The sequence below is a fragment of the Amia ocellicauda genome, chromosome 7 (genome assembly GCF_036373705.1).
Source record: "Amia ocellicauda isolate fAmiCal2 chromosome 7, fAmiCal2.hap1, whole genome shotgun sequence".
NCBI lineage: Eukaryota > Metazoa > Chordata > Actinopteri > Amiiformes > Amiidae > Amia > Amia ocellicauda.
In genome coordinates, this window is record NC_089856.1 from 15,016,325 (window position 1) to 15,029,684 (window position 13,360).

General features: G+C 45.4%; 1 protein-coding gene across 2 annotated transcripts; it reads right to left on the reverse strand.

The window, feature by feature from the left end:
• Positions 1-306: 306 nt before the first annotated feature.
• On the reverse strand, positions 307-10,402 carry troap (trophinin associated protein). 2 transcript variants are annotated; one of them, XM_066708662.1, is made up of 11 exons: positions 10,267-10,402; positions 9,575-9,709; positions 9,199-9,478; positions 6,623-8,129; positions 6,230-6,372; positions 6,092-6,143; positions 5,811-5,980; positions 4,948-5,043; positions 4,392-4,758; positions 2,322-2,530; positions 307-1,740 (listed from the first exon to the last, which is right to left on the reverse strand). In XM_066708662.1, exons 2-11 carry the CDS (start codon positions 9,634-9,636, stop codon positions 1,678-1,680), a joined length of 2,949 nt encoding a protein of 982 aa, XP_066564759.1. In that variant the 5' UTR covers positions 9,637-9,709; positions 10,267-10,402; the 3' UTR covers positions 307-1,677. The 2 variants fall into 2 exon arrangements, with proteins under 2 accessions (XP_066564759.1, XP_066564761.1); XM_066708664.1 differs by having other exon boundaries at positions 10,261-10,402.
• Between the last annotated feature and the right edge of the window lie 2,958 nt (positions 10,403-13,360).

Consider the following 13,360-nt stretch of genomic DNA (forward strand, 5'->3'; position numbering starts at 1 on the left):
AAGCCCCCTATTGTGTGGGTAAGCTCTCTGTGGAAGGGGGTGGCACACGTGGCTGCTCTGCCCCTCTGTTCAAACCTGCTGTGTGGGGACTTTTAAGTTCTCCCGACCTTGCGGACTGTGGCACAACCACAAGGCACCGCAAACTGTCAGCTCAGGAAAACCCTCAATGACACTGCCCTGCACTGAGGGACAGAGACCGAGAATAATGGAGACAGACTGCGACAGATGAGACCATGATTGAGAAGAATGGAGTCTGAGATCTAAAGAGACAGAGGGAGAGAAATAATAACCCTGCAGCTACACGCCTGAGTTGAAACTCACTCTTTAATACCCAGTTACAAGCACAAGAAAGTGTACATTGTGTCAGAGTTCGTAATTACACACCACTCAGTGTGCAGTGCAAAGGTTACAGGTTGCTGCATCTTCAGCACTCTAATCTCATTGGTCACATTTCCCCCCTATTACAGATGTGCTTTCCTTGAAGAAATAACTAAGTAGAGTCAAGTAGGTAAATTCATCACCTATTTCACTTCAGAATGGTTCAGGAGTCTGCTTGTGTCTTTAGCTCAATTGAGTGACCCAGGGGTGCTGGAGGCTGTGCTCGCCTGTGCTTGCCTGCGGTGTGCAGGAGGGCCAGGCTGGTATTGTTGTGCAGCGTAGGGGCTGTGTGAGGGCCTGAGGGAGGCTGCTTCAGCTGGCACTGACAGGCTGACTACTCTGGCCATGTGTTACAGACAGAGACCGTTGGGGGGCTGCAGAGGGGAACACAGCAGCTACTGAGACACCACACTAACCATACACACCACTCTCACTCTTACACACACACGGTTGGCCATCTTCCTCTGGGTGCACACAAACACTTCTATAGACATTGTACATTATTATTTATTAATTTATTTACTTACTTATTCATATTGTCAATGCTGTACATAAAAATGATTAAACAAACTTAGATAATTGCACTGGCTTGGTAATCTGTAATAGAAAAAGTTCAAAACACAAAATAAACAATAAATGTGTTGCCAAAAAAAGTGATCTTGCAGAATAAGGAGTTTGTGGCTGGTAAGCAATTGTTTTCTCCAGCTGTGTCAGGAAATGCAGGTTATGTTCCAAATAAACATTCAGCCAGTCAGTGCATCTGCTTAGTGTTCTGTATTTTAGACATCACGTTTCAGATTTGAGGTGGCAAAGTAAAGCAGTCCAGTCAGCTGCACTGACTCGACTCGCCATTTTCCTCAGTTTCCGCTGTGGTGAATGGTCTTTGCTTGAAGAGGACTCCTCACAGTGCAGAAACCGGCCTAACTCTTGTAACTGTAGCTCCAGGAATTTAAATTTACAATTACAATTACAGTTCTACTCATTTTCCACTGTTCAGGCCAGTCAGCAGCCTCTCTGGTTTCTGTGCCTTGACAGTTCATGAAATTTACCTAATGTTTCAGTTTGTATACAATGTGTGTTCCAGGTTGTTTTACAAAACCTGCAGGCTGAAGGCGCAGAGGTCTCCTCAGTCATCTCAGTGAAGACAGTTTTGTTTGCTTGCTTGTTGCCAGTCTCTGTGCTCTACTTTTTGTTGTTGGTGCTCCTTCGTTTGATTGACAGGTAGTATTGGAGGGAAGACGGGTGTTACAGGGAGACAGAGCCCCTACCAGGACACAAATCCCCCAGCATAGTCTGCTCTCAGCAGGATGATTGGAAAACAAGGGATGAGGAGTAGGAGTGCAGGAAAATGGGTATGAAGCACTGGGGAAGGAGAGAGGGAGGCAGAGGTGAGAGAGCAGCAATATTTTCCCTTCAGTCAATCCCTGGTTGTCTACTATACTCAAAGAGCTGGTGCTGTAGTTAGACCCTTTTCATTACAAGTGATAAATAAAGAAATCAGCATTCTCCTTCAGCATGGTATGCTATCTGCACTCACTGAGTCAGAAGGAAGACTGGACACAACAGATGAGGGCCCTCTAGTGGCCGATCTCGGCCAAGGCAGGGTCACAGAACCTGGTCTGGAAGCCGAGGTCTCAGTGTGCTGGCAGTGAGAATTGGCAGCTTAACAGCAGTTTCCCCAGCAGTTAACTATAGGAAATAACTATAGGAAATCCCCCCCCCTCCCCTCCTAAACAAGATTGTCTGTCACCTTGGCAAACATGGACCTGGAATCAATAAGCTAGTAGCAGCAAAATAAATGGGCCTCAGTTTTAAGCTTTCTTAGGACATTGCTTTTGATCAAAATTAACTCACTGGACAAAATTAACCACTTCTAACAGAGGTGCAGCATGTTCAGTGTTTGTTTGTATACATTCAATAACTTGTCTGCTCTGCTCACTCACAGTGGAGTCTTGCAGGTCAAGGGTTCGAGCCAATGGGTCACAGCAGGTGTGGCGTGGGGGGCGGGGCTGATTGGGGGCACGGCAGGTATAGGCGGCACACTCTTCGTCCAGTAGGATGTCCTGAATAGAGGGGCCGAGTGCAGGGTGCCGCCTCACCGTCGAGCCAGGGGGAGGCGCTGGAATGCACCACCGCACCTCACTACCTGGATCTGGGGTGATGATGCAAATTAAAATGAGTTACATTTTCATTTTCCTTTACAAATACACACATTGAATCAGCAAGTTTTGAAAACTGCAATGACAACACAATGACAGCGATTTCAGCAAATGGCGGGGCTTGTGCAAAATACAGTGCATCCGGAAAGTATTCACAGCGCTTCACTTTTTCCACATTTTGTTATGTTACAGCCTTATTCCAAAATTGATTAAATTCATTATTTTCCTCAAAATTCTACAAACAATACCCCATAATGACAATGTGAAAGAAGTTTTTGAAATCTTTGCAAATGTATTAAAAATAAAAAACAAAAAAAGAACATGTACATAAGTATTCACAGCCTTTGCTCAATACTTTGTTGAAGCACCTTTGGCACCAATTACAGCCTCAAGTCTTTTTGACTATGATGCTACAAGCTTGGCACACCTATTTTTGGGCAGTTTCTCCCATTCTTCTTTGCAGGACCTCTCAAGCTCCATCAGGTTGGATGTGGAGCGTCGGTGCACAGCCATTTTCAGATCTCTCCAGAGATGTTCAATGGGGTTCAAGTCTGGGCTCTGGCTGGGCCACTCAAGGACATTCACAGAGTTATCCTGTAGCCACTCCTTTGTTATCTTGGCGGTGTGCTTAGGGTCATTGTCCTGTTGGAAGATTAACCTCGCCCCAGTCTGAGGTCCAAAGCGCTCTGGAGCAGGTTTTCATCAAGGATGTCTCTGTACATTGCTGCATTCATCTTTCCCTTGATCCTGACTAGTCTCCCAGTTCCTGCCGCTGAAAAACATCCCCACAGCATGATGCTGCCACCACCATGCTTCACTGTAGGGATGGTATTGGCCAGGTGATGAGCGGTGCCTGGTTTCCTCCAGACATGACGCTTGCCATTCAGGCCAAAGAGTTCAATCTTTGTTTCTCGTGGTCTGAGAGTCCTTCAGGTGCCTTTTTTCAAACTCTAGGCGGGCTGTCATGTGCCTTAAACTGAGGAGTGGCTTCCGTCTGGCCACTCTACCATACAGGCCTGATTGGTGGAGTGCTGCAGAGATGGTTGTTCTTCTGGAAGGTTCTCCTCTCTCCACAGAGACACGCTGGAGCTCTGTCAGAGTGACCATTGGGTTCTTGGTCACCTCCCTGACTAAGGCCCTTCTCCCCTGATCGCTCAGTTTGGCTGGGCGGCCAGCTCTAGGAAGAGTCCTGGTGGTTCCAAACTTCTTCCATTTACGGATGATGGAGGCCACTGTGCTCATTGGGACCTTCACTGCTGCAGAAGTTTATCTGTACCCTTCCACAGATCTGTGCCTTAATACAATCCTGTCTCGGAGGTCTACAGACAATTCCTTGGACTTCATGGCTTGATTTGTGCTCTGACATGCACTGTTAACTGTGGGACCTTATATAGACAGGTGTGTGCCTTTCCAAATCATGTCCAATCAACTGAATTTACCACAGGTGGACTCCAATCAAGTTGTAGAAACATCTCAAGGATGATCAGTGGAAACAGGATGCACCTGAGCTCAATTTTGAGTGTCATGGCAAAGGCTGTGAATACTTATGTACATGTGCTTTTTTGTTTTTTATTTTTAATAAATTTGCAAAGATTTCAAACAAACTTCTTTCATGTTGTCATTATGGGGTATTGTTTGTAGATTTTTTAGGAAAATAATGAATTTAATCAATTTTGGAAAAAGGCTGTTACATAACAAAATGTGGAGAAAGTGAAGCGCTGTGAATATTTTCCGGATGCACTGTATGACCACCTCTCAGTGGGCTGTTGGGATAGGGTTGGGGCAGAGGCAATAGCCATCATGACCTGCCTCACACTTGCTGCACAGCACACCAGCAGAATAGCCGATCCTTACCTGCAGCGGAGTTCCCCGCGAGGGGCAGGTCTCTGGGACATACGGAGGGCTCCAGAGGGGCAGTGTGGTGGGTGTTAGGGGGCTGATTTGTCTGGGGAGCCTCAGCAGCATGGTGGGGGTGGGAGTTGAGGTCAATTGGGACATGCAACCCCCCACCAGGGCCATCCTGTGTAGCCTGGGCACTGCCCTGATGCCCCATGCCCCTGTACACCCTCTGGCTGTGGGAGAATACAATGACAGATTCGCGGTGCGGGGCCTGGAAGAAGGGCGCAGTGACCTTGGCATTCTCGGGGTCCGGGAGGCCCCCACACACTCCCTTCTTTCTGGCTCCCTCTCTCTCACTCTGCGGTATGGCTGGGGCAGTGTTCTGCAAGCAATATGCACACACTGAACAGAAGCTTTGTATACAAATATTAGTTTACATTGCATCATATCCAGACTATCAGATATTTTTAGGACTTATCTATACAGTAAATCTATACAGCTGACAGCAGGTGGTGATTACAGGCAGGGATGTAAAGAGCAGAATGTAGGGGATGTCTTTCTCAGGACTCACTGTGCACTGCATCTCAGGCTCTCTCTCTCCCTGGTCCTCCTGTCCATGCTCTTGGACTTCCTCCTTTTCCTCGAACAGACGCTGCACCACGCCCTCCTGTCAGACACAGGTTCCAGAATATGAGTAAAATCTGAGTGAAGCAGATGGCTGGCACCTGCAAACATACTGCAAGGCAAGGACTCTCTCATCCAGTTTGCAACTATTAAAGTCAGAGTACTTACCATCTCCTGGACACTCTTGTAAAAAGAAGATTGATACATAATTTAGTTTTATCTGTGAAATGCGTATACTGCAAACACAGAGAAGGCCCTGTGTTTTCTGCAACTTATATCTCCAAATGTAATTCAACCCCTCTGCCCTAGATGTCCCTGCAGCCCCCCCAGTTCCAGTAACTGAGTTCCCAATTAAGAAAATAATTTCCAAGCAGAACACTACATTTTAAAGACCATCTGACAGAAGCAATAAGTCTGTACTTTAACAAAGTTGCCACCTGAGCTGTGCAAAACACAGTGGAGCAATTGGTACTCTGCTGCTAAATATCATTAAAAATACATCCCTTTTTACACAGGCTTTGAGGAAAATGAATTTGATTTAGTAATAAAGGGTGCCTGTCCCTTTAAATAAATGTCCATCGCTGCTGCTACTTTATCAACCCACTGCTGTGCCTTAATAGAAAGACTTAATTGTGATAATTACAGGGAAACTGAGATTATTAATCAATGAGTGGTTCAATGAAGCAGACCATGGCCACCTTGAGCAAGCAGGGAGAAATTAATTGCAGAGAGCAGGTCACATAAAATGCAGTGCCCTATTGAGAAGAGTATGATTAAATTTCTGCTCAAGCCACAAACCCAGCTCCTCACCTCATTGTGGGGCCCAGGCTCCCTGCTGTAGCCCCCAAATCCCTGGGACCTGGGAGTCTCCTTGAATACAGGAGTGCGCTGGACAGACTGTGCCTTCCTGCACAGTGAACGCGTGTTTGGCACTCTCTGGGGGGTCCACCGCTGTGCTGGGGTCATGGCCTGCTCTGCAGCTGGAAGGGAACAGGCCGCGAGACAGAGAGAGAAGGACAATAAGACCGAGTGCGGCAATGAGGAGGTGCTGTGTGTGTTCACAGTTAGGCTATAAGAGAGATGGGACTGACCTGCACTGACTATTCCTGCAGGCCGCGCTCTCTTGACCAAAACTCTCTGGGGCTGAAACACAAACGCACACAGTCAGAGTCATGCGGTGAACGCACAGACACACACACATTCAGGGTAACACAGGCATGCAGACTCACCAGGTACACAGAGCTGCCCCTGACAGAAGAACGCACAGAGCTCCTCTCCAGCAGGGACCCCACAGCCACCCCGGCTCTCAGCCCCTCATTCTGCAGAATAGTGCGCAGTGCCACAGGATCTGGGGAGAACTGCACCACACCACCTAGGGAGAGACACTAATGTTAATCCCCATGTCTATAAAGCGACTTGAAGCCAGCACCTCAAAGAAGAGGTGATCTGTAACTTTAAACTGAACTGCACATCGAACAGTCTGCTGTAATCGGAGGCTGACATGCAAATTGCCGTGTGTGTCTATCATTCCTTGTAACATTTCTGAGTGGACACAGGAAGCACATGTGTGCATTACAGAGCATTTGAAACTAAAATAAATTAATAAGGATCAGTCTCCTTACCTGCCAATGCTGTACTAGAGTTGTCCTGGGAGATGGGCTTTGGTTTTGAAAAGGTGCTGGGATTCTCTTTAATACCTGAATCGAGTGGCTTTGCAGACTGATCCCTATTTTCTTGCCTTGACTTTACAGATTGGTCAACACTCTGGTGCTGTGGCTGAGTTGACCAGCCCATCCCTTCCGAGTCTCCTGGGTTTGTGTCGCTTGTTTCCTGCCGACAAATCTGTGCCATCCGTCCACAACCCTGCTGACTGATGGTGAGAGAGGCAAGTTGTGCAGGCAACCGTGAGCTGCAGGTAAGGGTGTGCACTGACTGATCTTGCCTCATCTTCTCTTCACTGTGGAGGGTGGTACAGCCACAGCAGGAGGAAGCAGAGCAACCATTGTGTTCTAGATTTGGATCAGTATACAAACCAAAGTTAGCCGTGGTGCTGCTGGCCGACTCAGAGGACTGGGTCACATTACTAAGTACCGGGTGCCCCGCTAGAGCCATGCTGCCCGAGTTTAGGTGCAGAGAGGGTTGTGTGTTTTTTAAAGACTGGTCCATATTACTGAGTGACAGGCTTTTTGTATGGAGTGCTCCAAATGCAGAGAGGCCTGTGTCACAGAGTGCAGGCCTGTGCAGAAAAGACTGGCTTGCACAGGCATTGGGAGAATTGGGAGCTGGGTGCACAGGGTAACTTGTGTTCAGAGCAGAAGGAGCAGCTGAGCTCAGGGATGTGTATACAGGCTGGGCAGGGGGACTCAGTGCAGACTGCATGATCCCAGAAGTGTAGCTGGATGCCTGATGTAAGGACTGTTCTGTACTGCTCACTCCTGGGATTCTAGGCCTGACCATACAACTGGGCATTTCAAGAGTGGTAGGAGGCATCAGCTGGGTGTTTTTGCTTGACTGAGCTGTGCAGCTTGGTGCTGGTAATTCAAAATCATTCATTTTCGAGGAGGCCTGATGTGTAGATTCCTCTGCAGTGGTGACTGAAGAAGCACTGAACTGGGCTGCTTCAGTGAGGTGGTATGGTACAGGCTGGGTAGTGTGCAGGACTGTTGACTGCATACACTGGATCACACTGTTGATTGATGGGTTTGCAAGGAGAATTGCTTGAACAGGCCTCTGGTTGACATTTGCATTGAGTTCAGGATGTACAGACTGGGCAGTACTGGGCAGTGTAGTATGTACAGACTTGGCTGTATTACTGCATAGAGGGTACACTGACTGGATTGACCTGCTGATGACTGGGTGTCCAGACTGGGCAATGTTAAAAGGCCTGGCATTTACAGACTGGTCTGTATGAACATCCATCTGTAATACAGTCTGGGCGGTGTTTTTGGTGACAGTAAGCTCAAGTGTGTTACTGATTTCTGGCTGTGTAGTCTGGCTTGGTGGCAGTGGTCCAGGTTGGGGTGTCTTACACATGGTCTGTTTGGTCAATGCTGCCGGCCTGGTGGCCCGAGGTCCAGAGAGCTTGAAGGGTACTGGCTTGGTGCATGGCTTCTTCTTCTGAACTTTACCCTTCAAAACCAAGACAGACTCTTATCAAAACAACTCTGCTGGGAAGTAATTAGGTTTCTTATAGTCTAAGTACAAGTAAATCAAATCAGAATTTACTTGACCAGCCATAAAAATAGAAAGTGTTGCTGCTATACTCGACAGATTCAGTATGCTAATTCACAATTTTGAGTGACAGCATTTAAGCAGCAGCCTTAAACTGAAAAGCAGAGAAGAGGTTTGCAGTCAAAGCATTCTGCAGGCATAAAACTGGACCTTAAATATTGGACTTACTAATTATAAAATGCAGCAGCTTTTCCATGGACTGTATTAAGGTACTTTGAGCAACAACCTTATACTTGAGGCACAGTTAAGGGGAAAACTATGAGGAATCTTAAAAGGATATTTTGGCATTTTAGTATGATTTCTCACCCAGTCATATGAATGCATGGATACCTTTTTATTCTGTGTCCAATTTGAAGGAATTTGAGTTTAACATTTTGTTAGCTTTGCACAATTGCTGGAAGCAAATTGTTGCAAATTGCTGACTCTCGAAAGCCGGCTAATAGATCTTACAATACTATAAGTCATAAATAAATTGTTCAGGAAACTTATTTCTTATGATTTTTTAATTTTTATTTACGGACTACTTTCAGTTCTGCCTTTCATTTGCACACAGTGAGCGTATCCATGCACCAACCTCATCACAGCTGATGAAATGCGTAGTTCCACGAGATAGTTCCAAAAGAAAAATACATTTAAACATATGAATCAAAATACTTTTGATTTTGTATAAACTTGTAGAGAATATTTACTGTACACGTGTTATCCACACAGCTTTTAAGTATTTTAAAGATATATTAGCCAGCTTTTGAGAGTCAGCGATTTGTGACCATTTGATTCCAGCAATTGTGCTATACTAACAAAATGTTGAATTCAAATGCCTTCAAACTGGATGCAGAGAATTAAAAAAGATATCCATGCATTTGAATGACTCTGGGTGAGTATGAAATCAGGCTAAAATGCCAAAATTCTGAAGTATCCCTTTAATGTCTTTATGTAGACTGGCTTCAGGGTTGCAGTGATGCATTACCTTCTGGAAGCTCTCCTCCCATCGGCGGTGGGCCTCCGTGAAGTTAGTGGGAGGCTGGGGGTGCTGCCGTTTCACAGGTATGGGGAGCTTGCTGCCCCCCGCTTTTACCCCCAGGGGGGCACTCTTCACAGGACAGTCTTGAGGCAGTGAGGGGTCCTGGTTCTCGATGCACAGCCCCCGGGGAGTAGCACTGGTCTTTGAGCTCAGTGGTTTGAGGGTTCCTCCTGTACCTGGGGCAGGGTCACGGGCCCGGCTACTGAAGCCAGGAGCTGCCCCCCTGCTACGGAGGAGGAGGAGGAGGAGGGTGGTAAATCTCTTTCCAATACAGACAGTATTTGTGAAGTGGGTGACAGAGCAGGTGTGTGTGTATTCTCACCGTGTGCCAGCAGCCCAGTTCTGCTCTCGCAGGGCATGAGAGGAAGCCATGGTGCCACGCATGTGAGGAGGTCGTCACTCAGGGCACTGACAATGCCGGGCACGGGAGAGAGGACAGGTTGCACAAACTACAATCCTGAATGCAAAATTACAACACAAAGTTGTCAACACCTGGGCTAGAACAGTCCCATTTAAGTGAGTTGTATATAGGTCTTCAAATCAGCGGCTAATGATTACATTCATGCAGACCAAGTAATATAGAAGGAATTTCAGAATACGTACTGCAGCATTGCGAGGCTGGGAGGGACAGCCCAGCCAGGCTCAGAGCCTGGGGACTCGGGGGAACACTAGACAATCTCAGTGTGAGGGCTCTGTCCCAATATACCATTACTGTGTATGTAGTGGAAAGGTTAGGCTATAATATCATGTACACTAACCTTACCTGATATCAATCATCCTGCCGCTACTCATACAATCGCCGATGAATACTACTCCTAACCTACAGATCATCAATAAACTGACACTACTATAAACATATGACATGTAAACTGTACTGTCACGCGCATGTAAACAATGTTCAGATCTTACGCTTAGTTGTAGTTATACCTTCACAGTGTGGAAGGAAGGATGGTCTAGCGTTCACACAGCAGCCTACGAAAATCACATTGTTAAAATATCTCTAATCACCCTTACTTGTTCTTCTTCAGGATCCGATATGTCCGGGTCCAATGTATGTTTTTAGTTTGGCTGGGTTTTGTTCTTGTCTAACAGATCCACGACTGTCCTATGTTTTCTGAAGCATCGCCTTCCTGCTACAGCGCCGCATTTTGTAAAAATATCCAGTTCTCCAATGGGAGGACGAGGCACTCCCTTGGCCAATCATCGAGCTCCTGGTTGGTTTGTATTCACAGCCATTGGCGAATAATTGGCCAATGAATGTGAAGAATGCATAAACAGCACCATGGTAACGGATGCACACGGCGAGCAAGCGCAGTGAAGAGAGTCGAGACAGCACATAGACAGGAACTGCAGGGGCAACGTTCGTGCAGTGAAGATGTCCGCAGTTCTGCGCAGTTCTCCGCGGGTTTGCGTTGCTCCTCCAATTAGATTTGTGGAATTCTGCATATCTGCGCCAATTGTGCAAATCTGCGCTACAATAACGCGACTATCTTGGTCTATCTGCCTCTCTTTACTGTGCAATTGAAAGAGATTTCAGATCGCCTTGTTGGGTGAGAATAAACCCTGGTCTTGGTAACCCTGTAAAAAACGTTAACATGCAGTTACACGCAACGTTTTCACGATTTAATTTATTTCGTTTTATTTAAAAGGAATTTAAAAACGTCAATAACTTACTAATATACTGCTTTGTAACACGTAATATTCTTGCAGTTTGATCTATTTAGCTGTGAAATCAGGTCAAACTGGTCGATGTTATCTCTGCCGGTTACATGTCTATTCAGAAGGCCCACTAGTCAGAAGGACTATCATGAAATTAGGTCACAGTGACTTATTTGACTAAATTAAGATCTACATCTACTATATATATACCGACTTAGGGTAATAAACAATGCACTTAATTTCCCTATAAACACCTCCATTTTACAGACTTGGTATACACTCATACAAAAAGCACTTCCCAATTTAGGACTAATTTTACCAGACATATTCAGCAATATAACATAAAAGTATCATTAGGATATACACTCACCTAAAGGATTATTAGGAACACCATACTAATACTGTGTTTGACCCCCTTTCGCCTTCAGAACTGCCTTAATTCTACGTGGCATTGATTCAACAAGGTGCTGAAAGCATTCTTTAGAAATGTTGGCCCATATTGATAGGATAGCATCTTGCAGTTGATGGAGATTTGTGGGATGCACATCCAGGGCACGAAGCTCCCGTTCCACCACATCCCAAAGATGCTCTATTGGGTTGAGATCTGGTGACTGTGGGGGCCAGTTTAGTACCGTGAACTCATTGTCATGTTCAAGAAACCAATTTAAAATGATTCGACCTTTGTGACATGGTGCATTATCCTGCTGGAAGTAGCCATCAGAGGATGGGTACATGGTGGTCATAAAGGGATGGACATGGTCAGAAACAATGCTCAGGTAGGCCATGGCATTTAAACGATGCCCAATTGGCACTAAGGGGCCTAAAGTGTGCCAAGAAAACATCCCCCACACCATTACACCACCACCACCAGCCTGCACAGTGGTAACAAGGCATGATGGATCCATGTTCTCATTCTGTTTACACCAAATTCTGACTCTACCATCTGAATGTCTCAACAGAAATCGAGACTCATCAGACCAGGCAACATTTTTCCAGTCTTCAACTGTCCAATTTTGGTGCGCTTGTGCAAATTGTAGCCTCTTTTTCCTATTTGTAGTGGAGATGAGTGGTACCCGGTGGGGTCTTCTGCTGTTGTAGCCCATCCGCCTCAAGGTTGTACGTGTTGTGGCTTCACAAATGCTTTGCTGCATACCTCGGTTGTAACGAGTGGTTATTTCAGTCAGAGTTGCTCTTCTATCAGCTTGAATCAGTCGGCCCATTCTCCTCTGACCTCTAGCATCAACAAGGCATTTTCGCCCACAGGACTGCCGCATACTGGATGTTTTTCCCTTTTCACACCATTCTTTGTAAACCCTAGAAATGGTTGTGCGTGAAAATCCCAGTAACTGAGCAGATTGTGAAATACTCAGACCGGCCCGTCTGGCACCAACAACCATGCCACGCTCAAAATTGCTTAAATCACCTTTCTTTCCCATTCAGACATTCAGTTTGGAGTTCAGGAGATTGTCTTGACCAGGACCACACCCCTAAATGCATTGAAGCAACTGCCATGTGATTGGTTGGTTAGATAATTGCATTAATGAGAAATTGAACAGGTGTTCCTAATAATCCTTTAGGTGAGTGTACAATAAACTGGTGCAATTAGCACTATGTTATGTTGGTGGTAAATATGAATTATCTACCTATTTTAGACAGTTCTATTGATATTATCAGACATCAGTCTTGTGACTTGTGGACTTTCTGACTATTGGGCCTTCTGAATATAGCTCAATTCCCATCTCTGTCCATACCTGTCTCAGTGCTGTAATAAGCATATTGTGGTCAGCAAATCCAATAAAACATCTGAGACTTTGAGACAGGACAGGAAGTTGAAGTTCCATTAACAGGGCTGAGAGAAAATACAGGATCTAGCGACGCCCCTGTATATATATATATATATATATATAATAAAAACAATCTATACCTACATACAAAATAATACACCTACATCAGGAATCAAACCCAAAATGCTTGGATCGCAGCAGTGTTCCTACGCCAGCAAAGAGACAAGCTTTGTGAAACCTATTTTAAGTAGCCTATAGATGCATACAGCCGTCATGATTAGTTGTATAATTAAATTTATAAATATATATATATATATATATATATATATATATATGTGTTATATGGCTGTACAATAAGTAAATGCATTCACTGTTACAAATGCTCATGTGGAGAATATATGATGTGTGCGAATTGTCGGCAATCAATTGTTGCTGGGCGAATTGACGGGGATGAGTTGTCATTTACCCATGAAAAGGCTTCCGGACATAGTGAAATGACTTCCGGATGTACTGAAAATGTCTCTCACACACACATATGAAAAACCTCTCATTCATCTATATGAGAATTTCTCGCATGCACTTCATATGTGTGTGTGTGAGTGTTTCATATGTGTGTGCACAACAAGTTTAAATTATTTCTTAAATGGACCCTAATTAGCAATATT